At 40.1% G+C, this 27,810-nt stretch overlaps 1 protein-coding gene across 1 annotated transcript; it reads left to right on the top strand.

Moving 5' to 3' along the window:
* The first annotated feature begins 37 nt into the window (after window positions 1–37).
* On the top strand, window positions 38–27,480 carry LOC106024375. Its single transcript, XM_013134564.4, has 12 exons — window positions 38–142; window positions 9,370–9,415; window positions 9,573–9,974; window positions 12,457–12,834; window positions 15,143–15,538; window positions 15,916–16,254; window positions 17,488–17,681; window positions 18,674–18,934; window positions 19,171–19,310; window positions 19,797–19,893; window positions 22,432–22,603; window positions 26,440–27,480. Exons 2-12 carry the CDS (start codon window positions 9,379–9,381, stop codon window positions 26,565–26,567), a joined length of 2,544 nt encoding a protein of 847 aa, XP_012990018.4. The 5' UTR covers window positions 38–142; window positions 9,370–9,378; the 3' UTR covers window positions 26,568–27,480.
* The last annotated feature ends 330 nt before the right edge of the window (window positions 27,481–27,810 follow it).

Here is a 27,810-nt window from a genome sequence, read left to right as displayed (position 1 = left end):
AGTCTATTTTTTAGAGAGTACTTTCATTATCAAAAAAGATAAATAGCCAAACTGGGCGTCCACACCAACACACTGACAGACAGACTTTGATGCAGATACAGAGACAAAGGCAACAAGGACCCGCTGCTGGATCTCACTGAAGGTAAGAACACATATCATCATCATCATAATCATTACCACCGTACCATTATCATCATCATAACCATACCACCATCATTACCATCTAATCATCATCAGCATACCATCATCACTACCATGTCAACATTACCTTATCATCATCATTACTAAATCATCCTAATTATCATATATATCATAATTACTATACCATCCACATTATATATCCTCATATTTACTATACCATCAACCTCACCACACCAACATCATTATCATATCATCTTCCTTACCATACCATCATCATTACCATATCATCATCATTACCATAAACAGTTGTGCTCTTAAGTTTGCATTCCCTGGCAGAAATTGTGACATTTTGGCATTGATTTTGAAAATATGACCTTATTTAAGGTTAGTGATTGTGTAAAGCCATTAATTATCACATAGTTGTTCGGCTCCTTACATACCCTTGAATGTTTGGCCTTGTTACAGACACACAAGGTGTCACACACATGACTTTTATGTTATGGATCTCTGTATCATCCACCCTAGACTGTTAGAGCCACATGGTTCCTAACAACGATCAAAGACTTTGCATGGCCTGGAGGCATTTTGCCAAGATGAATGGGCAGCAATACCACCTGCAAGAATTTGGGGCCTCATAGACAACTGTTACAAAAGTCTGCATGCTATCATTGATGCTGTGTTTCCAATTTATTTTGAAAAGAGACTCATCAGTCATTCGTATGACAGTTGATTATTTCAGTTTAATTACATGCATCCATGGGAACAATGGTTTTTACAAAACAGAGTAGAAGTACAGAGACCAACGGAGTAGTGTCATAACAATGTTTTTTACAAAACAGAGTAGAAGTACAGAGACCAACAGAATAGTGTCATAACAATCGTTCTGATCATGTATTATTATTTTCACCTCTTTATACCACTCCTTGTCAGCTCCCAAAAATATATTCTCTTATGCTATAAGAGACATACAAAAACAAGTCGTCATACTAATCGGAAAACAAGATAGAACCCAACACTGTCATGGCAACCATAGTACAATGTAAGAGTTAACAAACCTGATCTTAGCTACCCCTGGTCTCTGTCCTGCCCAAATTGAAAGATACAGAGGAGACACAGGAAACTTCACCTTGGAGCCATCTGTACAGGGCCATAGATAAGACCATAATCACTTCTATGAACAGGGAAGGCAGACCTAGGTCTTCTCCTATCTGTGGCATCCAAGAACAGTCTAAAGAAAATTCAGGCCCAGTCTAAAACAGTCCATTTATTACAGTTGATTGGCAGAATGATTGATAAACAAGGTTATGTTAATAAATACATTTTCCACAATGCTAAACGCGGCTATATGCAGTATTAAGAACTAAGGGTATGCAGACATTTGAAAAGGGGTCATTTTCTTATTTTCTTTGTTGGCATATTTTGTTTTATGATGGTGTCATTCTGTTATAACCTACAGTTGAATATGAATCCCATAAGAAATAAAATATAATTTTTTTTGCCTGCTCACTCATGTTTTCTTTACAAATGGTACATACAGCAAATAATATTTTTTTTGTTTGTAACTTTTTGGAAAGGAAAGAAAAAGTTGCAGTAGTCTCTTAATTTATTCTAGATCTGTAAATTACTAATTTCCCAAGGGAATGCAAACATTTGAGCACAACCCGCAATCATAATCATAATTCCATTAAAACACATTTTGTTTTAATTACAGACCTCCATGATTCCTGAAAATGTTATTGATGATTTTGCTGAATTACTCTCTGTAATATCAGTTGATTATGTGTTCTTTATAACAGGGGATTTTAACATCCACATAGATAATAATATGGACAATAATGACAAAGAGCCTTTTACACTACTTGACACTTTTGATCAATCAATCAATCAATCAAATCAATCAAATGTATTTATAAGGCCCTTTTTACAACAGCAGTTGTCACAAAGTGCTTTACAGAGACACCGGGCCTTAAAGAGAGTACATTTATATTTACTGTCATAAATATTAGCGACACCCCCTCCTTTTCGGGACGCATGAGGGATATGATCACTAGTATAACCAGGAGGAGAGGCCTCATTTAAGGCAGTGAATTCATTAGGATTTAGTTACGTTTCACATAAACCAATAACATCTAGTTTATGATCAGAGATTAACTCATTTACTGCAACTGCCTTTGGAGCAAGGGATCTAACATTTAGGAGTCCCATTTTGAGGTGCGAAGTGATACAGTCATTTTTATCTTACTAAGGTTGTTTTTGTTAGCACTACCTTGTTTAACTTTTCTCAGCCTGGAATGAGTCACAGTGGCAATAGGTAAAGCTGTACTAACTACTCTGGCTATGCTATCGACAGACTCCACTATGCTAGCAGGCTGGCTAACAGCCTGACCTGCACCCTATCTCATGTTAAGGCTATAGGAGTGAGACTCCTGTCAATGTTCCTAAATAAAAGAAGAGCACCACTCCAGCTGGATGGAGTCCGTCGCTCCTCAGCAGATCAGGCCTGGCACTCATTTTATGGAAGCAATGGGGTATCTCCCCAACAATAAGTGCAGAGTCAGTTGATGTACTCCTGGATAATTTTAACACAAAAATATTAATGGATCATGTTGCACCGGTAAATGTAAAAAAAACTATGAGCAAACAGAAAACAACATGGAGAACCACCATGATGGTAAGTGCCCTGAAAAGAGAATGTAGGAAAGCGGAAGTAGAGGAAAACTTAACTTCAAATCCACTATGACATATATAAACAAAGCCTTTGTAGCTTCAACAATAGGTTTCGCAGGGCTAGACAGCAACATTCATCAGGAATCTTGATCAACAAGAATCTTGATCAACAAGAATATCCACAATACTCGCACTCTATTTGTAATGGTTGACAAGCTCACAAACTCCCTAAAGCAGATAGCATCAGAACTCATGTCCACTGTGAAATGTAATGAATTTGTGTGTTTCTTTTGTGAAAAAAGTATTAGACGAACCATCAGAACTACACAGTCTAACAAGGACTCTGTACTGTCACCACAACCATAATAACTTGGTTATTATGTCACAATTTAAAACAATTTATCAAAAATCCCTAGAAGAAACAGTTCGACATCTTAAAGCTTCCACATGTTGTCTTGAAACAATGCCATCTGACCTTTTTAAAACTATTTTTAACTCTATAACAATTAATCTACAATACAGCAAATAGTTAACAGCTCTCTGCAATCAGGCATTTCCCCAACTTCTTTAAAAACAGCTTTCCCTTTTATAGCAAAGATCATTGAGAGGGTTGTCTTCTTTCAACTCAGAAATGTGATGAACTCAAGGGGTCTCTTAGACAAATTTGTCAGGCTTCCGACCTCACCAATGAACTGAAACGGCTCTGATAAAAGTTTTAAATTATATACGACTGAATACTAACTCAGATAAAATAACAGTTCTAGTTCTATTAGATCTCAGTGCAGCATTTGACACTGTAGATCATAGAACACTTCTAGACTGGTGGGAAAATTGGGTAGGACTTTCAAGGACAGTCCTTGATTGGTTCAGATCTTATGTAGATGGTCTGGAGTTACTTTGTCACCATTGGCAATTATGAATCAGAAAGGGTGGCTATGACATGCAGAGTCCCACAGGGATCAGTTCTCGGACCGCTTCTGTTAAATCTCTACATGCTACCTCTGGGCCAAATTCTACAGAAAACAAAAACATTAACTACCATAGCTATGCAGATGATACTCAAATACATATGGCTCTTGAACCATATGACATCAGCTGGACAGACTCACTGTACCTCTGTATAGAGCACATAAATACCAGGATGAACCAAGATTATCTACAATTAAACCAAGATAAAACAGAGTTTATTGTGTTTGGCAACAAAATAAAAGAACTTGTATTAGTAAAGAGCTGGATTCTGGGGCCCTAATAATCAGGGACCAAGTCTGTAATCTTGGTGTTCTGATAGACTCATACCTCATGTTCAACAGAAATGTCAAAGCAGTCACCAAAACAGAATCTTCTTCTAACTCATCTTAAAACATAGCCAGAATAAGGGTCTGGTGTCCCAAAAAGACCATGAGAAGATCATCCAATCTTTTATCTCTAGTAGGTTTGACCACTGTAATGGCCTCTTAACTGGATTCCACAAAAAGACTGTAAAACAGCTGCAGCTCGTTCAGAATGTTGCTGCTTGAATGTTAACCAGGAAATATAGTTGCATAGCAACAATAGATAGGGTCAACCAATATGGTGAATATGGTCTGGTAAGGTAAACTCACACTGTATATCTGTGCATAGTCACATAGACCACTGACTCAACAATCCACTGAGTAAGGAATGCTGCATAGAATTATATTGAGTATATACAAAGTAGTGCCATAGAGTGTCAATATGATAAGTATAAGAAAATATTCAGGTAAGGGACATTTGTGTCCACATGTCTGTAGTCATAAAGACCTGTGAGCCAACAGATTACTGCCTCATACATTTGACAGGCAAACATTGAGAGGGAAAGAATCAGTGCTATGGATTATGGTTGCAAGTGGATGTATGCGAGGGAATGGTCTTTTGAGCAAAAGGTAACAGAATGAGACTGTCAGATACCCATTGAGGGCAAGATGTTTTTGTGAAGCATTATATACATACTAGTAGGTAATTAATGCTAATTAGGCTAATTAGCATACATAAAATCAAGAAACATTTCATAATTTGAAGTGGTGATAGCTAAACTGATTAAACAAATTTGGTTTCCTCTCTGTAGTTGAAATGGTTCAAAAGACACAGCCTAACAGTTAATTTATGCTGATTAGCATGGGTTAAATCAATAATCATTTCATACTTTGCAGTGGGGATAGCTAAACTGGTGGAACAAAGTTGGTTTCCTGTCGGTAATTAGAGTTAGCATAAAGGGCTAACTATGTGAAGTCATAGTTCAGTTGATTCTAGGCATAGCAACTAGTTTCATTGTCTGCCCTATTCAGAAGTGTGGCCTTGAGTCATAAAATATACTGGTGATTAAATCAAATGTATGGTTCAGGAGAAAAATAGTTTTAAAGGCATTTATTAGCATTTGCTTCTGTTGTAAATTGTGCATACATATACAGTATTGTACAGTTATCAGCACTTTTGTCTGCCATTTTGCAAGTTATCTCTTCCTGAAAACTATTATAGGGAGGCATGTTTAAGACACCTGTATGCCAAAGCACAAGTCAATTGGTCAATTTACGGTTCATGAGAAGAAAATGTTTGAAGTTTTGGACGAAATGTCATTGTACAGAAACATCCCTTATGGACTTTATGGGTTCTTACTGCTTTTTTGTTCATTATGAGAAAAAATCTGCACTGTAGGAGAAACAGGGTGGAAATGGTGTCATTTTCAAATTAGCAAATGGAATTGTGTACTGTAGCCCCCTGGTGGAGGACTGTATGGTTGTTACACTTGGACTTCTACAGAATAGGTTTTTAAGTGGTGCTTTTAGTCTATAAATCAGGGAATGGTTTAGGCCCCAAATACATTTGAATACATTTTAAGAGTATAAACCTAGCAAGGCTCTTAGATCCCTGAACTCTGGTTAGCTAGTAGAGCCTGAAGTCCAAACTAAACATTGAACAGCTGCATTTAGCAGTTATGTTGCACAGAACTGGAATAAACTACCAGAAGATCTTAGACATGCCCCAAACTTATACATTTTTAAATCTGGGTTAAAAAACTTATCTTTTCATGCACCTATGACTGAGCGCTAAAACTTAATGACACTGTTTAGCCTTACAGCTTTCATAGCTTCCTCATGGAATATTTCTATTTTCCTTTTCAATGTTGGATAAACACCCCGGTAGGATTGAGATACCGGGGTGGTTCAGTAAACAGATATGGGAACTGTAATTCATTGAGGATGAATATTAAATGCCTGTACAGACATGGCATAAATGTACCCCTGGAGACAGCCGGGTAAGACATTGATGCAGAGATGATCTCACAAAGGGACTGACAGGTTCATCCTTGCGCTGGAGTGCAAAGGACTGAGATACTCTGTTGGAGTCTCCCCCTGGAGGGTGGTTAGAGACATGTAGCAATCTGACAGTTTTTTATTCTATTGTTTATTTTTTTATTTTGTATCTTTCTTTTCATTGTAAACCACATTGAATTGCTTCTTTGTATGAATTGTGCTATATAAGTAAACTTGCTTGATTAATTTGACACATTAAAACAATTATATTTCATTAAAACAATAGTTGATATACCACACAGTGTGAGTGGAACCGGAACCAGAGTTTAATTATTCAAACACTGGTTAGTGTTAAACCTCATTTAAATGTTCCTTGTTTTTCAAGTAAATAAATATGAGATAAACATGGTTGTTTCGTTAACGTTACCTAATGAGGACAGCAGCATTCTTTTCTTGAAAACAGAAATGTCTCATTGCTTTCACACACAATGCAAACAATGGTCAGTCAAACATGACCATTCCATTACTTAGCCTGGGCAATAATTAAAAAAGCCTACTGTAAGTAAGTAAAGTATATTTCTAAACAATGTTCTATGAAACATATAATATTATGTTAACAGCATATATTATTTTACTAACAACATGTTTATGATCACACTTGATCCAAAGGGCCAGAAATGGATAAATACAACTGCCATGTCTTTGTCACTAAAATACAGTCATGGATGATGAATACATTAATAGCCTTTGGAAGTAGGTGTGCTGGGGCCCCCTGACAAGATTCCTTAATTCACTCCTTTATCTCTGCCACCAAAGCATTGAGGCAGTCGGTTTGAAATCAGCAAGACGTGTGTCATTTCATCTGACTTGGACGCGTCGCCCATCAGTGCTCAAGGTCAAGGCATGTCATTATGCCCCACCAACATGTTGGTTATCCGTTCCGCTATGAACTACGTTCAGCACTGCCTGATCAAAAAAGCTTCCTGCGGCCATGAGTAACATTTACCTAAAAGTCAAAGTACTATATGTAAGTAGATATATAAGTAGATATATTCAAATGCACTAGTCCTGGTGTGTGTTTCCAGTGATGTCGGACCAGGGGGAAAAGCGGTACTAAGTATATAAAGCCCTAACATATATAGGGGCCCTCAATTTTGTTTTTGAAACTTGAATAAAGAGGGGAGGGACCCTCAGAGACCGCATATGTACAGGGCCCACAATTTTGTGCAACACCCTTGTGTCTATGGTTTCCATTTTAACCCTCTCAGTGTTCATTTACATTTGCTGTGTGACTGCATTAAGCATGACAGAACAACAACATTATATTGTAAACGTTTGGGGTGCTAACGTCAACAAAAACAAAGAGGGATAGTGGAGAATGAGCCAGACAAAGAAGTTCTAAAACCAATGAAAACAAAAATACTCTCCAAAGAAGGCATGGGACCCAAAGTAAAATATGAAAATTCAAACAAAACGAATAACGAATACAAACACAAGTAAATTATAACTCATTCCAGTGTAGAAAAGGACCCACTTCTATACTGTGACTTAATCTAAGAATCACATAGAGTTGTGCTCAAAACTTTGCATACCATTGAAAATTGGTAATATATGTACCATTTGTAAAGAAATGGTACATATATTATCAATGGAGCAGGCAAAACACGTATTTATATTCAACTGTAGGTCATAACAGAACGGCAAAATCATGATAAAAAACATGGCAACAAAGAAAAAAATTAACCGACCTTGTTCAAAAGTCTGCATAGCCTTAGTTCTTAATACTGTGTATTGCCCCATGTACCATCAAAAACAGTGAAGTCTTTTGTAATAGCTGTCTATGAGGCCGCAAATTCTTGCAGGTGGTATAGCTGCCCATTTATCTTGGTAAAAAGCCTCCAGGTCATGCAAAGTCTTTGGTCGTATTGCATGACCCGTACGTTTGAGATCTCCACTCTCAAACGTGCAGGCTCGAAGATATTAAGGTCATGAGACTGTGATGGCCACTCCAGAATCTTTACAATTTTCTGCTTTAACCACTGGAGTGTCAACTTGGCCTTGTGCTTAGGGTCATTGTCGTGCTGGAAAGTCCAAGAGCATCCCATGCGCAGCTTTCGTGCAGAAGAATGCAAATTATCTGCCAGTATTTTCTGATAACATGTTGCATATTCATCTTGCCATCAGTTTTCACAAGATTCCCCGTGCCTTTAGAGCTCACACCCCCCCCCCCCAAACCAATCAAATTTATTTCAATCAATCCAATTTATTTATAAAGCCATTTTTACAACAGCAGTTGTCACAAAGTGCTTTACAGAGAGTCACCACCATGCTTCACAATTGGGATGGTATTCTTTTCACTATAGGCCTTGTTGACCCCTCTCCAAACATTGTGCTTATGGTTGTGACCATAAAGCTCTATTTTGGTCCCATCACTCCAAATCAAGAGATCCCTGAATTTTTCACTTCTTAGTAAGTAATTGAAAAGCACTGACCGGCATTTGCAAGGCTTTGGATATCTATTTATATCCTTTTTCATTTTTATAAAGTTCCATTACCTTGTTATGCAGGGGTTTTGACCGATCTTTTCTGCTCCCCATGGCACAGTATCTAGCCTGCTCAGTGTATCCACATGAGAGCTAACAAAAACTCATTGACTATGTGTAGACGGACACTAATTGCAATTTAAAAAGGAAATACCCCTTTAATTGCCATTTTCACCTGTGTGTGTCACATTGTGTGTCTGAAACAATACCTAACATTCAACAGTATATAAACTTTTGATCAGGGCCATTTTGGTGATTTCTGTTATCATTATGATTTTAAAAGGAGCCAAACAACTATGTGATAATACATGGCTTCATATGAACACTATCCTTAAATAAAATACATTTCTTTGCATGATCAGTCATATTTTCAAAATCAATGCCAAAATGTCACAATTTCTGTCAGGGTATGTAAACTTATGAGCATGACTGTGTTGGCATCTCCTGCTCCCGTAGTGACCCAGGCTTTCCGTTCTTCTGACGCTCCGTTCTCCCGGGAGTCCTCATCGACCTGCAAGGGTCGCATCTGTTTTAAATGAGTAGATAGATGCTCAGTATTATGCCTGCATACCCATTACTCATGCGCTGCGCGGGGCTAATGTAGGTCCCTCTCCACTCCAGAACTGCCACAATATGAACTTGAGTCTTGTATTTACGTTCTATAAAATGTAACTAAATGTAGAAGCTAACGATTCCTTTAAGTCCAGTACAGTGAGTTTGATACATTGTTTCTCCATTTCTCTCCTTAGTGATCAACCATGAGCAAAATAGGGTTCCTGATCATTTTGTTATCAGGTCAGTAAAGGAATTACTTTATTCTGGAGTCACACAGATTATCAACTGGCAAATAAAAGATCTTCATTTTGTAGAATTTAAAATGTAAATTGACCATTGCTTTTTCAAGAGTTAGAACCATACAGAATGTTGCCCCTATTTTATTTGTTTTTCTCAGGACTGTACAGTCTCTCCTCATGTCTCACTCATCAGTATCACTTTGTGGACATGCAGAAGACCTGGACAGATGCTCAGAGTTACTGCAGAGAGACCTACACTGACCTGGCCTCCGTATCTGATCAGGATGACCAGGACAGTCTGATCAGTTTGTTCAACTCCAAAGGCCTTAATTCTGGTGAGGCCTGGATAGGACTGAAGTATGACAGCTGGAGGTGGTCTCTGGAAGACAATGATACAGATGGGATCATTAATGGTTGGCCTGGAGGGTATCCCTGGTACCAGTATGGATACAGCATCTACAGTAATGGTCAGCAGGAATGTGCAATGATCCTTACATATTTCTCGGACGGATGGTTTGGAAGTTCTTGTGACTCAAACAATTACTTTGTTTGCTATGATGGTGAGTAACAAATAAATACTGGCATTAATACATCTGAAAACACAACAGCAGGATCAGGGTAAATCTTTTGAATTGACATAACTGAAGTTATTTACAATTGAAAGAAAAACATTTGTTTACTGTCTATACTGGACAATGCAAAGTAATTAAAACGAGACAGAAAAAAATTGATGTGGACATTATTAGAACTGCAACACATACTAATACATTTGACTTGAAATTGCATTTCTGTATGTAATGTATTTTTGTTACCCATCTTAAAGTATTTCATAATTTAGCCAATTTAATCTTCCTTACTTTATTGCCGTACCGCATTTTCTAACGGAGCCGTTAATGCGGTCCGTTAATGCAAATGTCTTTCCGACCGTCGAACCAACCGACCCACCGAGTACCCCTTCTTAAATAGCGTAGTGGACGCAGGCTACGGAACAACAAGTCCCACGTTCACCTCCCGTAACAGTCCAAACACATCAGGACAGACAAAAACTTTGCTGGCTAAACAACCTTCAGTAGCTACGTAACAGGAAGCCTAAAATAAAACAGTTCTGGTGGATATTAGGATTTGTTCAAGATAGACAAACACTTTGCTGGCTGAACTATACTATTGTCTCTTAACTTGACAAAAAAGTGAGTTATCATCACCTATATTGATAGATACTGTATCAGTGTCCTTCACGAATGGCTTATTAGCTGCTATAATGGCCAGTGGCAAAAGAGGATTTGTTCTGGATAGACAAAAACTATGCTGGCTCTAAACTTTAGTTGTTACATTATGGAAAACCTAAAATAAAGTGGGGAGAACAAGTATTTGATACACTGCCGATTTTGCAGGTTTTCCAACTTACAAAGCACGTAGAAGTCTGTAATTTTTATCATAGGTACTCTTCAACTGTGAGTGACGGACAAAAATCCAGAAAATCACATTGTATGATTTTTAAGTAATAATTAGCATTTTATTGCACGACATAAGTTTTGATACAACAGAAAAGCAGAACTTAATATTTGGTACAGAAACCTTTGTTTGCAATTACAGAGATCATACGTTTCTTGTAGTTCTTGACCAGGTTTGCACTCACTGCAGCAGGGATTTTGGCCCACTCCTCCATACAGACCTTCTCCAGATCTTTCTTGTTTCGGGGCTGTCACTGGGCAATACAGACTTTCAGCTGCCTTCAAAGATTTTCTTTTGGGTTCAGGTCTGGAGACTGGCTAGACCACTCGTTGTTGTCATACTGGAAGACCCAGCCACGACCCATTTTCAGTGCTCTTACTGAGGGAAGGAGGTTGCTGGCCAAGATCTCGCAATACATGGCCCCATCCATCCTCACCTCAATACGGTGCAGTCGTCCTGTCCCCTTTGCAGAAAAGCATCCCCAAAGAATGATGTTTCCACCTCCATGCTTCACGGTTGGGATGGTGTTCTTGGGGTTGTACTCATCCTTCTTCTTCCTCCAAACACGGCGAGTGGAGTTTAGACCAAAAAGCTTTATTTTTGTCTCATCAGACCACATGACCTTCTCTCATTCCTCCTCTGGATCATCCAGATGGTCATTGGCAAACTTCAGACGAGCCTGGACATGCGCTGGCTTGAGGAGGGGGACCTTGCATGTGCTGCAGGATTTTAATCCATGACGGCGTAGTGTGTTACTAATGGTTTTCTTTGAGACTGTGGTCCCAGCTCTCTTCAGGTCATTGACCAGGTCCTGCCGTGTAGTTCTGGGCTGATCCCTCACCTTCCTCATGATCATTGATGCCCCACGAGGTGAGATCTTGCATGGAACACCAGACCGAGGGAGATTGACCGTCATCTTGAACTTCTTCCATTTTCTAATAATTGCGCCAACAGTTGTTGCCTTCTCACCAAGCTGCTTGCCTATTGTCCTGTAACCCATCCCAGCCTTGTGCAGGTCCTTACACAACTCTTTGGTCTTGGCCATTTTGGAGAGGTTGCAGTCTGTGTGATTGAGTGTGTGGACAGGTGTCTTTTATACAAGTAACAAGTTCAAACAGGTGCAGTTAATACAGGTAATGAGTGGACAACAGGAGGGCTCCTTAAAAAAAAACTAACAGGTCTGTGGGAGCCGGAATGCTTACTTGTTGGCAGGTGATAAAATGTTAATTTATTATTTAAAAATAATACAATGTCATTTTCTGGATTTTTATTTTAGATTCCGTCTCTCACAATTGACGTGTACCTATGATACAAATTACCGACCTCTACATGCTTTGTAAGTAGGAAAACCTGCTTACAATTGTATCAAATACTTGTTCTCCCCACTGTATAACTGTTTACTGTTATATTGTGACTATTTCTGATGGATTTTTTAATTACGTCTTAGGATTTCTTCAGGAAAGACCAACATATACAAAGGTTTTAGGACAATAAAATCTTTGTGACAGCAAATTCTGGAAGAGATAGAAACTATACTGACACAAGCTAACAAGAGCAGGTACCTATACGTAATGTGTTATCTCTTTCTAGGGAGACAAAATGCCACTCAGACCTTTGTGGTGGTTATACAAGCGATGACATGGTATCAAGCTCAGAGATACTGCAGAGGTCACTACACAGACCTGGCCATTGTGAGGAACCAGACAGAGAACCAGGCCATACAGAACCTAGCAATGAGTGCAGGTCTCTATTACTATGTGTGGATCGGTCTGTACAGAACTGGAACATGGACAGACAGTGGAAACTCCAGTGTCTACACCAGTACCTACGTACCTCAAAATGTTAATGGCCTGAATCAGACCTGTGTCACTGGTCAAACCACCGGCAGTTATTACGTTTATTACAATTCCTACTATCAGAACAAAATGGAGAACTGCGGAAACACGTTCCCATTTGTCTGCTACAGTGGTGAGTTAAAGATGCATCTATTTCCTGTTTTAATGTGAAGCAATATCATGTATATTGAACTCCAACAGTATTTGTTTTTTGGGAGGGGTGGTGTGTTCCAGCACTTATGTTTTGAAAGTACAATACCTCTTCAAAGTTAGTGCAATTGTGCTGTATTTACATCCATATTGGATGAATCACTTACAAATAACTATGTTTTGTACCCCCGTTTTGACTAAGCAGATACTGTTTCTCACAAAAGTGAGTACACCCCTCACATTTCTGTAAATATTTGATTATATCTTTTCATGTGACAACACTGAAAAAATGACACTTTGCTGCAATGTAAAGTAGGGAATGTACTGCTTGTAAAACAGTGTGAATTTGCTGTTCCCTCAAAATAACTCAACACACAGCCATTAATCTCTAAAGCCCTAAGTGAAAATGTCCAAATTGGGCCCAATTAGCCATTTTCCCTCCCCGGTGTCATGTGACTCATTATTGTTACAAGGTCTCAGGGGAGAGTGGGGAGCAGGTGTGTTCAATTTAGTGTCATCGCTCTCACACCCCCTCATACTGGTCACTGGAAGTTCAAAATGGCACCTCATGGCATGTAACTCTGAGGATCTGAAAATAAATAATTGTTGCTCTACATAAAGATGGCACAGGCTATAAGAGCCTGAGATGCAGGGTGGCCAGACCATATGGAGGTTTAACAGGACAGGTTCCACACAGAACAGGCATCGCCATGGTCGACCAAAGAAGTTGATTGGACGTGCTCAGCGTCATATCCAGAGGTTGTCTTTAGGAGATTGACGTATGAGTGCTGCCAGCATTGCTGCAGAGGTTGAAGGGGTGGGGGGTCAGCCTCTCAGTGCTCAGACCATACGCTGCACACTGCATCATATTGGTCTGCATGGCTGTCCTCCCAGAAGGAAGCCTTTTCTAAAGAGGATGCACAAGAAAGCCTGCAAACAGTTTGCTGAAGACAAGCAGACTAAGGACATGGATTACTGGAACTATGACCTGTGGTCTGAGGAGACCAAATAAACGTATTTGGTTCAGATGGTGTCAAGCGTGTGTGGCAGCAACCAGGTGAGGAGTACAAAGACAATTGTGTCTTGCCTACAGTCAATCATGGTGGTGGGAGTGTCATTGTCTGGGGCTGCATGAGTGACATACTGAAGCAGAGCATGATCCCCTCCCTTCGGAAACTGGGTCGCAGGGCAGTATTCCAACATGATAACAACCCCAAACACACCTCCAAAACGACCACTGCCTTGCTTAAGAAGCTGAGGTTAAAGGTGATGGACTGGCCAAGCATGTCACCAGACCTAAACCCTATTGAGCATCTGCGGGACATCCTCAAACGGAAGTTGAAGGACCGCAAGGTATCGAACATCCACCAGCTCCGTGATGTCATCATGGAGGAGTGGAAGAGGACTTCAGTGGCAACCTGTGAAGCTCTGGTGAACTCCATGCCCAAGAGAGTTAAGACATTGCTGGAAAATAATGGTGGCCACTCAAAATATTGACACTTTGGGCCCAACGGTCTAGACATTATTGGCTGTGTGTTGGGTTATTTTGAGGGGACAGCAAATGTACACTGTAATACAAGCTTTACATTGTAGCAAAGTGTCAGTTCTTCAGTGTTGTCACATGAAAAGATATGATCAAATATTTACAAAAATGTGAGGGGTGTAGTGTGTAGTCTTGATTCTAAGCTTTGCATTTGGAGTCTGTTGCTGGTTTGTGACAACATGAGAACCAAAGAAGTGTCAAGGCCAGTCTTAAATAATCAGAAATATATCCAAATATTAGACAAAATCAATTGTTTGGTACATTTCATATAAAAACATTCCCTGGTGAGCTCAGCAATGGCATTTAATGACTTGCTAGACCAATGAACATTTCTACAGTGTATGAAAAAAAAAATGCTCACCAAAATTAAGAAATTAAACTGCCTGTATAGTCCTGGGAAAATATGTTGTGGATGAACATTTTGTGTGATGGTGGTCAACAGGGTAATGATGTTCTGTCTTGTGATGTTGGTCAGGGAAATAATGTTGTTCTGTGATGGTGGTCAGGGTAATGATGTTGTGCTGTGATGGTTGACAGGGTAATAATGTTGTGTCTGTGAAGGTTGACAGGGTAATAATGTTGTGTCTGTGATGGTGGTCAGGGTAATGATGTTGTGTCTGTGATGGTGGTCAGGGTAATGATGTTATGTCTGTGATGGTTAACAGGGTAATAATGTTGTGTCTGTGATGGTGGTCAGGATAATGATGTTGTGTCTGTGATTTTAATAATCTGCTTCATTTATTTTCAGATGTGTGTAGCTTCTCCCCAAATATCTCTCATCAGTATCACTTGGTGAACATGCCAATGACCTGGACTGAAGCTCAGAGTTACTGCAGACTGACCTACACTGACCTGGCTACTGTATCTGACCCAGAGGAATACATAAGTCTGACCTGTCTGATTAACTCTACACTTGGTTATTCTGGAGAAGCCTGGATTGGGCTGAAGGTCAACTGGAGGTGGTCTCTGGAAGATACTGAGACAGAGGGGATCTCAGATGGGTGGTCAGGAGGATACCCCTGGTCACAGACTGGAAACATTTACAATAATAAGCAGAAAGTCTGTGTGGCGATGAACCCATATAATAGACAGTGGCAAGGATACATATGTGACTCATTCTACACCATTTTTGTTTGCTATGATGGTGAGTACTGAATACTGACACAAAGACACCCGAAAACATAACAGTAACCACGGTTTAAGTAAGTTAAATAATCTATCTTGTAAATTCACAAAAATTACAATTGAAGTACAATGACTATATTCAGAAAGATATTGAACTACTGTATTCTACAGGAGTAAAGACATGTACATGTAATTCTGACTGATACACTTAATTTGCTATGATGATGAAAATGGGTATGAAAAAACATAAACAACAGCAGGCTAGAGAACTACTATATTGTCATATCAGTAAATGCTGTAAGGAAGTTGAAATCACAGATTTAAATTTAAAACTGAATTAATCCTAAGAGCCACGAGTTTCCTGAATTACTCTGAAACATTGTCAACTGTTTCCAGGGAGTCAAAATGCCCCCCAGACCTACGTGCTGGTTTTCCAGTGGTCAACATGGTATCAAGCTCAGAGTTACTGCAGAGAACACTACACAGACCTGGCCATTGTGAGGAACCAAACAGAGTACCAGGCCATTTTAGACGTAACTCAAAGTTTCTATTACTACTCGGTTTGGATCGGTCTGTACAGAAATGAAACATGGTCAGATGGAGACACGTCCTCCAACTACTACATCAATGTTAATGGATTGAACCAGTCCTGTGTCACTGCTCAATATAATCACACCTATAATGGGTTCAACACAGAGAACTGCAACAACACCTTGTCTTTTGTCTGCTATGGTGGTGAGTTGATATGACCTTTCAATCAATCAGTGTTGTTGTCATATTATTTCATTTTATATAATTTGTGTATAATGATTTTTGTTAATTACTTGCTAAATGTTTCTGTTTTATAACAGTCCATATTGAGCATTTGGCTATCCAGTTGGCGATGGTCAGCTCATTTGGCTGGTTAGCTAAGCACATGTCAAATGTCAAAGACAGTAGGATACATCCAACAATTTGCTAGGCAATTTTTTCTGCATTGTCTGAAAGATCATTTTTAGTAAAAAACAGAAAGGTGATGACGACAACATTTGAGGAAAGTAGTGGTTTAATTGAGGGAAGAAGAATACAGAGGAAATACATTGCTAGCTCCAGTCACACAGTTCAGGTAGCTGCTTCCTACCTACTGGAACATGAAAGCCTCAATGTTTTTTATTTCATTCAAGGGTGGTGTAGTTGAGGGAAGATGTTGTGTCTGTGATGGTGGTCAGGATAATGATGTTGTCTGTGATGTGATCAGGGTTATGATGGTGTATTGGTGATGGTGGTTAGCAGGGCAATGATATTGTCTGTGATGGTGGTCAGGGTAAGGATGTTGTCTGTGATGGTGGTCAGGGTAATGAGGTTGTGTCTGTGATGGTGGTCAGGGTAATGATGTTGTGTCTGTGATGGTGGTCACAGTAATAATGTTGTGTCTGTGATGGTGGTCAGGGTAATGATGTTGTGCCTGTGATGGTGGTCAGGATAATGATGTTGTGCCTGTGATGGTGGTCAGGATAATGATGTTGTGCCTGTGATGGTGATCAGGGTAATGATGTTGTGCCTGTGATGGTGGTCAGGATAATGATGTTGTGCCTGTGATGGTGGTCAGGGTAATGATGTTGTGCCTGTGATGGTGGTCAGGGTAATGATGTTGTGCCTGTGATGGTGGTCAGGGTAATGATGTTGTGCCTGTGATGGTGGTCATGGTAATAATGTTGTGTCTGTGATGGTGGTCAGGGTAATGATGTTGTGCCTGTGATGGTGGTCAGGATAATGATGTTGTGCCTGTGATGGTGGTCAGGGTAATGATGGTGTGCCTGTGATGGTGATCAGGGTAATGATGGTGTGCCTGTGATGGTGGTCACGGTAATAATGTTGTGTCTGTGATGGTGGTCAGGGTAATGATGTTGTGTCTGTGGTGGTGGTCAGGGTAATGATGTTGTGTCTGTGGTGGTGGTCAGGGTATTGATTCTTCTTTGTTTCCAACAGCGATGAAAAACAAAAGTCTGGCTGCCAATGTGTCCTGCAATGAGTCGAGCATGACAGTGGTTATGGAGAAGTCCTCCTTCGTGGGTCTCCAGGTGGACCACCTGCGTCTCAGCGACCCATCCTGCAGCATGAACTCCAACAGCACCCACATCTTCAGGACCCTGGACCTCAACTCCTGTGGCACCCAGCTGGAGGTCAGGGCCAATATTCAATATTATAATTGTTTGCCTACATTTTGTGGTATCCAGTTTGTGATGATATATTATGTGATTATATATTATATCCACTGAAAGTGGGCTTTGAAAAGTCACCAATTACAACCCACTATGTTGTTCTACCCTTTAACTCACATATTACCCAGTAAGGTAGCTGTAATCTACATGCTTAGGAGAAAACACCTCTTACTAATGTGACTACAATTGAGGCAACCAACCTGTCATAAAAGTCACTAGAGTGTTAACTGTCAAGGAAATCCTGTCTGATTACAAATTGGGTCGTGCAGACCCAATTTCTATCACCTTTTGGCAATGCTGTGCATTTTATCTCACTTCTCTCTCATCCAGAAAGTATGCCAGAACCCAATTCCTTGCAGACCCAATTTGTATCACCTTTTGGCACTGCTGTGCATTTTATCTCACCTCTCTCTCATCCAGAAAGTATGCCAGAACCCAATTCCTTGCAGGAGAACACATCTCTAGGTGAAGAATACAGATTTTGGTTAACAGAATTGAGAACATACCATAACCTTACTACACAGCGAGCTTCAAATGTCACCGAAGGGTGTATACAATTGCTACCTTTTGTTCAGCTGAAAAGGCTTGAACATTGTCAAGTAAGTTGGTCTTATGTGTTGCCAAGCAGAGTATCCTGAGTTCGCATCCACTGAGGATCTAGGTGAACTGTCAGTGGAGGAAGCTAAACTGTTGGCAGCAGAATGTTTGGTGTCGGTTTCACAAGTAGGCACCCATCATTGCCATTAGGAGTTACTAAAGAAGGTAGTAGTATCAAGGCAGTATCAAGGCAAACTTATCCAGCATTCCTTAGGGCAGAGACCATTTGCTCCAACATGTTATGTAACCTGAGAACTGTCAACTGCCCAGATGCCATTTCTGGTGTCTTACAAGCACGTCTTTAACCATGTAACTATTTTCCCTTCTCAATTCTTGCTAAATGTGTTGTTTTTCAGGAGGAAGGAGACAATTTGATCTTCAGAAACGTGATCACATCCTTTGATGACTCCAGCAATGTCATCACCAGGGAACAACAGGTGGAGGCTGAGTTGTCCTGCGTCTTCCCCAAGAAGGGCACCGTCAGCCTGGAGTTCCTGGTCCACAAGATCCCATACATTTTCAATGAGAAGGGCTTTGGGAAGTTCACCTACCAGTTTGAGTTCTTCCACAGCAGTCTATTCAACAGCATGGTGGATCCAGCTAGTTATCCAGTGGAGGTGTGTTTGTAGCAAAGGGAACCGTTCAAAACTACAAAACACCAAAATCACCAAAAACACCATTAGAAATGTAAACTATAAACTGATTTTAGATCAGTGACCATAGGCAACATTATCCCTCTAATAGTACTGTACAATTGAAAAACTGGGTAAGGAAATGATCACCCTAATACAGTAGTAATTCTATGAAGGTGACTTCAGATCAGTGTATATTTATGTGATTCATATTCTTCCAGTTGGAACTGAAGGAGATGGTCTACATGGAGATCACATCCACAACCTCCATTCCAAACACTGAGATGTTTGTGGAGTCTTGCCAGGCCACGCCCTCAGACAACCCTGATGACCCCATTCACTACAGCATCATCCAGAATGGGTGAGGGACATTAACACTGTTTACTGGTGTATGTGGGTCAGGAACATTAACACTGTTTACTGATGTATATGGGTCAGGAACACTAAGACTGTGTTTACTGGTGTATATGGGTCAGGAACACTAAGACTGTGTTTACTGGTGTATATGGGTCAGGAACACTAAGACTGTGTTTACTGGTGTATATGGGTCAGGAACACAGACTGTGTTTACTGGTGTATATGGGTCAGGAACACTAAGACTGTGTTTACTGGTGTATATGGGTCAGGAACACTAAGACTGTGTTTACTGGTGTATATGGGTCAGGAACACAGACTGTGTTTACTGGTGTATATGGGTCAGGAACACTAAGACTGTGTTTACTGGTGTATATGAGTCTCGAACACTATTTATATTCATCACAGCCTCTTGCTTTCAATTGTTTCAATTTCCATGATGTGAAAGCGCTGCATTTTTAGAATGATCCACTAACTCACTGAATATTCCCAGCTGCAAGAAGGATGACACTGTTCAGATCTACCCCAGTCCTCAGTATCAGTTCCGTTTTGGAATGGAAGCGTTCACATTCATTGGGTTGCATGACCAGGTAAATATAGTGTGGTAGTATTTACATTGGAGGGTATGACTGTGTGGACTGTCTGTTTGACATAGTTTCCTATGTCTAAACCAGCCTATTATTAATATCAACTACATTAATGTGTGAAAGGTAAAATTACAGAGGATGTACCTGTAGTTAAAAACATTGGTTTGAATTCGGGCATATTTGCCTTTTAATCTCAAAAAATTTTGTTAGACATTTCATGGTAACATCTTTGACTATATAATTCAGGTGTGCTCATTGTGATGGTAATTCCATCGATAGGAACTCTTAAAGGAGTAGGTACAGAGAAAAAATTCTCCTGGCACAATAAACAGTTTATTTGCAAATAAAGAGACGTTTTGAAAGCTTACAGCCCTCTGAGGAATCTCTGAGCAAAATACATGAACAGTCCATACTTATTACAGTTAAAATGGGTGTGGTAAGATGCTGCCAAGCTGTCTTATGTCACACAAGTTTTACCCCCATGAAGGGCTGTCCCCCCACCTTATCCCAAGGAACCAAGGACATTGCTTATTCATTCTCAAAAGACAACATTTGTTCCTTATCCTTCCTGCCATAAATGTTTATCCAAGTAGAAGCAAGGGGAACATCGTAAAAGACAGTCGGACACATTTGTGAAGAACAAAGGATACCCTTGTTTGTCTAGGCAGGTTCACAAATGGTCAGAGTAAGTAATGATGCGCTGATATTATGCAGACATGTGTGTAACAAAGACCAGAGTTACATACCAGGTAATAGATTAGAATACATTTCTCGAATGTATATTAGTTCAAGAATTTCCATGACATCCTTTAGGGTCAAAACTAAAATGTGGAAAAAAAAATCTGAACTGGTCCAATAAAAGGTTTAGGAATCTCTTGTTTGAATTATTGGTTTGAATTGAGTAACTGCTAGCTTTTGTCATAGGCCAACATTTCAATGCTATTCAGTCTAATTTGTGATACAAGCGAACATTTGTGAAACATTCAGCTGCTTGATTTTATTGAAAACATTATTCTGATTGGACATGAGCCAATATATTTTCACATTATGTACACTGCTAAAAAAAAATGTAGGGAACACAATCATCTCCGTATATCACCAATTCAATTAAACTTCAATGATATCAATCTGTCTAATTAGGACGCATAACCGATTGTGAATCAAAATCATCTGTTTTGGTACAAATGAAAGTGCAGTGGAAACAGGTGCAGTGGAAAGGCTATTGAAGGTGGTGTCCACAAAAAATTGCTCTCTCTTTTCCTTCCTGACTGATTCTTCTACAGTTTAGCATTTTTCTAGTGTCTATTGTCACTACTGGTAGCATGAGGTGGTACATGCAGCCCATTCAGGTTGCACAGGTAGTCCAGTTCCTGCAGGATGCCATATCCAAACGTGCTGTCGCAAGAAGGTTAGCTGTGTATGGTACAGTCCCAAGAGCATGGAGGCTAAATATCTTTTTTATATTTTGGTTTGTTTCAGGTGTACTTAGATAAATCGACGTACAGTATGTGTACACATTTTTAAATAACTAAGTGGATCAATTTCATGACTCATATCAATTATGTTGAATCCTACTATTCCAAGTCATAAGGCCAGTTCTAGACAAGAAAATATAAAGACAACACTGTTAGTTCACAAAGACAATGGTAGGAAGATGTTTTTAGCAGGTGGTGCTGGTAAATGTTGATTGCTTGATGGAATTGACTGGGTATGGAACGAATGGTGATGTACGCCCATCAGCCAAAATGACCCACGTCCACCTCGAGCACTGACAGATGACACATGTCCATCAGACAAAATCACACGTCTCACAGCACCCCCAGTACTTATACTTAATGTTTGCTGGTCTTTATGACAACAATAAGCAAAACCCGTGAATTAACCAAAAACCTTGCATATCACAGCATCACTTAATGAAAAAAGACATAGGCCAAGGTCCTTAAGAAATAAGTTTAAAACTACAGTTCCTCTGCCAACACAATACCACAATAAATGTAGTCCTCATGTCAAAGGGAAAATGATCGCCCAGTCTGAGGTTTCAAGTGGTGGTTAAGTTAGCGGATATAAGTCTTTTCTAACCTGGTTGGACCCTAGTGTGAGGACAAGTTTTGCCAGATAGTTATAATTCTAAATCTTACAGAGACCTTCACTTCTCCAGTGACATTTCACCTGGATTGAAACCCCTGACATAATGTTGCTGAAGTTTGGTAAAAAGTATTGGTCTGAATCTCTTAGTCATACTTTCACCTCAGTCTTCCCAAATGTGTGGCTAATGATCTCAGTTCGTCAACATCCACTTTTGTTCTGCTTTGGACCTCACTTTAATATTAGGTGCTTTAGCACTCCAGCTAATATTTTCCCCCAGAGAAACATCCTGGTTACTATGGATACAATAGAGCACTGTGTCCTTGTCATGTCCACGACCTGGAGTTAAAGTTTCAGAACAGATAATCACATTTTATTTTTTTATCAACAACATGGGTCTGACTCTAGGAATTCTTCTTAAACATTGAGCATGACTGTGACCTCTGACCTCTCTAGGTGTACATCAGCTGTTCAGTGATCCTGTGTGAGTCAGGGAACCCCAACACTCGGTGTGCTCAGGGCTGCATCGACAGCGCCAGTCGCCATCGAAGAGAGGCCATCCTGCAGACCACCTCACACTACATCTCCCAGGGTCCTTTGCGTGTGAGGAGGAATGCTGACGGCCAAGGTAAACCTATCATGCCTGAGGCTTATCATATGTTCAACATGCCCAGGATTTATTTTTGTTAGCTGGCTTCACTGAGCCTAACAACTGCAAGGCTGTGTCATGATGATAGTTATCAAATTGTTAAATCAACCCATGTTTTCTCAATCTAGCGACGAGCGCGTTCACATAAAAGGGCCGATGTTTTTTCCATATAACCAATCGCAAACATGAACATGAAGTCTATCAGAGTGTGTGCGTGTGTGTATATATATATATAATACACCGATCAGCCATTACAATATGACAGGTGAAGTGAATAACTCATCTTGTTATCATGGCACCGATCAGTGGGTGGGATATATTAGGCAGCAAGTGAACATTCTGTCATCAAAGTTGATGTTTTAGAAAAAGGAAAAATGGGCATACGTAAGGATCTGAGCGACTTTGACAAGGGCCAAATTGTTCCTGGTCTGCAGTGGTCAGTACCTGTCAAAATTGGTCCAAGGAGGGAAAGGAGTGAACCAGCGACAGGGTCATGGGCAGCCAAGGCTCATTGATGCATGTGGGGAGTGAAGGCTGGCCCGTGTGGTCCGATCCAACAGACGAGCTACTGTAGCTCAAATTGCTGAAAAAGTAAATGCTGGTACTGATAGAAGGGTGTCAGAACACACAGTGCATCGCAGTTTCTTGTGTATGGCGCTGCGTAGGCGCAGACCAGTCAGGGTGCCCATTTTGACCCCTGTCCATTGCCGAAAGCGAATACAATGGGCAGGTGAGCATCAGAACTGGACCACGGAGAAATGGAAGAAAGTGGACTGGTCTGAAGAATCACATTTCGGCCATTCATGTGAATGTTACTTGACATGTACCACCTACCTAAGCATTGTTGCAGACCATGTGCACCCTTTCATGGCAACGGTATTCCCTGATGGCATTGGCCTCATCCAGCAGGATAATGTGCCCTGCCACAAAGCGAAAATGGTTCAGGAATTGTTTGAGGAACACAACAACGAGTTGAAGGTGTTGACTTGGCCTCCAAATTCCCCAGATCTCAATCCAATCAAGCATCTCTGAGATGTGCTGGACAAATAATTCTGGTCCATGGTGGCCCCACCTAACAACTTACAGCACTTAAAGGATCTGCTAATGTCTTGGAGCCAGATACCACAGCACACCTTCAGAGATTTAGTTGGATTGCATGCCTCGACGGGTCAGAGCTGTTTTGGCAGCAATAGGGTGACCTACACAATACTAGGCAGGGGGTCATAATGTTAGGCAGGTGGTCATAAAGAATCTGTGTATGTACTTCGTGGATGATGGTGAAGTACGTACTGTTTTGTATACAGTAGGCTAGTATACCAGTATTGGAACCAATTGGGACATACCACTCCATCAGAAAATTGCGTCTCGACATTAGATTCGATTGTCACACATTAACATCACGCCAAGTTTGAATATTTAGCTAGACACCATTAATCATTGTGTTAAACTGACTACCATTTCTTATTAAGTTCACTTCCACCACAAATAGCATCTATGACTGTATGACTTTTATTAGCCAGTAATAGGCCCACTAGTGTCCACTTACTACTTGGTATACACTCACCTAAAGGATTATTAGGAACACCTGTTAAATTTCTCATTAATGCAATTATCTAATCAACCAATCACATGGCAGTTTTTTCAATGCATTTAGGGGTGTGGTCCTGGTCAAGACAATCTCCTGAACTCCAAACTGAATGTCAGAATGGGAAAGAAAGGTGATTTAAGCAATTTTGAGCGTGGCATGGTTGTTGGTGCAAGACGGGCCAGTCTGAGTATTTCACAATCTGCTCAGTTACTGGGATTTTCACGCACAACCATTTCTAGGGTTTACAAAGAATGGTGTGAAAAGGGAAAAACATCCAGTATGTGGCAGTCCTGTGGGCGAAAATGCCTTGTTGATGCTTGAGGTCAGAGGAGAATGGGCCGACTGATTCAAGCTGATAGAACAGCAACTTTGACTGAAATAACCACTCGTTACAACCGAGGTATGCAGCAAAGCATTTGTGAAGCCACAACACGCACAACCACGCTACAACAGCAGAAGACCCCACCGGGTACCACTCATCTCCACTACAAATAGGAAAAGAGGCTACAATTTGCACAAGCTCACCAAAATTGGACAGTTGAAGACTGGATTGTTGCATTGTTTCTGACCATGTCCATCCCTTTATGACCACCATGTACCCATCCTCTGATGGCTACTTCCAGCAGGATAATGCACCATGTCACAAAGCTCAAATAATTTCAAATTGGTTTCTTGAACATGACAATGAGTTCACTGTACTGAAATGGCCCCCACAGTCACCAGATCTCAACCCAATAGAGCATCTTTGGCATGTGGTGGAACGGGAGCTTCGTGCCCTGGATGTGCATCCCACAAATCTCCATCAATTGCAAGATGCTATCCTATCAATTTGGGCCAACATTTCTAAAGAATGCTTTCAGCACCTTGTTGAATCAATGCCTCATAGAATTAAGGCAGTTCTGAAGGCGAAAGGGGGTCAAACACAGTATTAGTATGGTGTTCCTAATAATCCTTTAGGTGAGTGTAGGTACTGTACTGTATAGCTATTTGCTAGCCATTTACAGAAATATTTGTACAAGTGCACCTTTTAGTTCCGTTAATAAATGTTCTGTTGTCCACATTATTTCAGCAATAATGTAATGGCTGAGGTAAAAGTTTCTGTTTAAATAGCTTAATGGTTAAAGACACAGTCTCCCACATTGAAAACCGCGGGATTGAAACCAGACAGTGACAATAGCCTTCATTCCTTCTAATTTCGGGTCAGCCGAACTAGGCATGCCTAGTTCCTTTTCTGGTTTATATATGTTCTTTGAGAGATATTCTTATTAGCGTACCCAAACACAGTATGAATTGACATTCATGTCAAACTGCAGTATTATCACCTTACACCAAGACAGCTCTGCCAAGAGGTTCTGCAGAGATAGTCAAGAAAGTTAACAGAGGATGGCCCTACACCCTCCTAAAATGTTACAGTGGATGATTAAAACAATAATTAGCTTTGTCAAAAATGAGTTTGTTTTCTATCTCTATCCGTTGTTGTAGCAGACACTCCCCACTCGTGCCCAATCTTTAGTTCTCCGTCCAATAACCCAACACAAAATACCTGGTCCCTGTCAACATTTGGAGCTGACATTCTGCAGTGGACTAGCAGATCATTTTGGGGGCTATTCTGGCCCTTTACCTTTTGGTCCTGATGGAGACATGGTATATCCATTTTGATACAGGTCTAATAATTTCTCCAAAGTGGAGATTTTCTCTTCTTGACCTGTATGTACTCCACTGAGTTCCATGCTGTCATTAAAGCTTAAAATTGTTGTACATCATCATCTACCTGGTGCTTGTCGTTTTCCTGAATGAGCTTGACACCTTGATAAGCTAATTCCCTGATTATGTCTTCAACCTTTTGCCATTCAGTTCATTTCTTTCCACTTCATTGCTCCTTCCAGGTATTGTCTTGTCGCCGAACAACCTGCCTCTTTGACCCCATTCCCTTCTCCCTTATCCTCCTCTGTTCTTGGCCACCTAGATGAATTACCGCCTTTGACTCTGAACAATCGGATCAGACTTTCCAACCACTTAGAGCCAGGGCCTCTCCAAAACAGCAGATCTAATGCCTACCCTTCTAGACATGATGCTTGCAACATGCATTGCATTTATTTTGGTTTTGTCCAGTTGTTCTGGACTAGAGTGTCTTAATAACTGAGTTAGCATTTAGTACATGGAACACTTTCACATTTAGGAAATACTAGATTTTCTACTTTAAATTGACTAGATTTTCCTTCTCTAGGTTCTCATGTCACTCTGAACCTGAACATGGTGGTGTTCATTGCTGGCTGTCTTCTAGTGTGTGGAGTGGTCATCTACAGATCCAGGAAGTCAAAGGTCAAATACCAACTTGTCCCAACTGACCAATAGGGCATCGGCATGGAGTCAGCGGGAGGAGACAGGGGGCATGGAGTGGGGGAGCTTGCCATAGTAACAGATCTGAAAGCCTCATCTTAACCATTAGTGATTGAAAAACAAAACTGACTTTAGATTAGTTTCTACAGGCAACTTCATCTTACTGGTGTCTCCTGTTTTACCATTGGCCTTGAGTGCATTACATCTTAAACTGTTGCCTAACTGACAACTGTGATTTCATGATAAACAGAATTAGATTTTTTAGGACACACTAGGAGGTGTTTTTTAAACAATATATTTACTTAAACTTGATCTGGGGTGATATGTAAACTAACTTTATGTAATTTCTGGTAATATTCAGTAAGTTGAGGAAAATTAAGGATGTTGGTTATATTGATTTTATGTTAAATAGCTTTTACACTGTTTAGTAACTTGTGATTTTGATGTTGATTCTTTTACTTTTGTATTTCTTAAATAGAAAACCATGAAAAACACTTTAAAATCTCATATAGATTGTATTTGTCATACATATTTAACAATCATTTAAAAAACATTCTAAGATAAAACATAATGCAGTTTATTTAGAGTACTACAATTAAGCAAAAATATTAATGAAAATGTTTGTTTTCAGTCATCAGTTGAGCTGTCATGTTGGTGACTGGATTTGGAATGGGAAGAGGTGCCGATAAATTTTAATAGATACATTCTACAACAACACAATTTGAACAAGTGGTTTAGAGGGGAAACAGCCAGCACCTAGTTTGGAGAACAGGCTGAAAAATTAAGCCCAGGGTGGATGTGTCTGGCCCTAAAAATGTGCATGTCTGCAACTGAATGGGGGTGTCTGCCTCTCAATAAGTGTGGCTTCTTCAGAATGGGCATGTAATTATTATGGGCATGAAAAGTAATAAAAGTATGCATTCCTCTGGTGTGTCCTTCAGTCCTATATTTTTGATAAAAGACAGAAATGCTGCAGAATGGTGCATGCTATCATGTGCCATTTTCATTCCATTGTTATATGAAACTGCACAAAGGGGGTGCGTGTGCGTATGTATGTGTGTGTTGTCAAGAACTGTAAATCTGCATGTGACTGTCATAAGGCCCATGGACAGAATGAGCAGACACTGAAATAATACTATTAAAGGGTTAAATATGGGAGAGCACATACAGTGGGGAGAACAAGTATTTGATACACTGCCGATTTTGCAGGTTTTCCTACTTACAAAGCATGTAGAAGTCTATCATTTTTATCATAGGT

This window comes from Esox lucius, chromosome 7, assembly GCF_011004845.1.
Source record: "Esox lucius isolate fEsoLuc1 chromosome 7, fEsoLuc1.pri, whole genome shotgun sequence".
Lineage (NCBI taxonomy): Eukaryota > Metazoa > Chordata > Actinopteri > Esociformes > Esocidae > Esox > Esox lucius.
This window is presented reverse-complemented; position numbering and strand designations above follow the sequence as displayed.

What these genes read in the sequence shown, in the direction of transcription:
- LOC106024375 (XM_013134564.4), top strand. Translation starts at nt 9,379, where the DNA reads ATGAGCAAAATAGGGTTCCTGATCATTTTGTTATCAG. An exon ending in CCTGTGGCACCCAGCTGGAG is followed by an intron (nt 17,682 to 18,673) that starts GTCAGGGCCAAT and finishes GTTGTTTTTCAG; the next exon opens with GAGGAAGGAGACAATTTGAT. An exon ending in GAGGAATGCTGACGGCCAAG is followed by an intron (nt 22,604 to 26,439) that starts GTAAACCTATCA and finishes TTCCTTCTCTAG; the next exon opens with GTTCTCATGTCACTCTGAAC.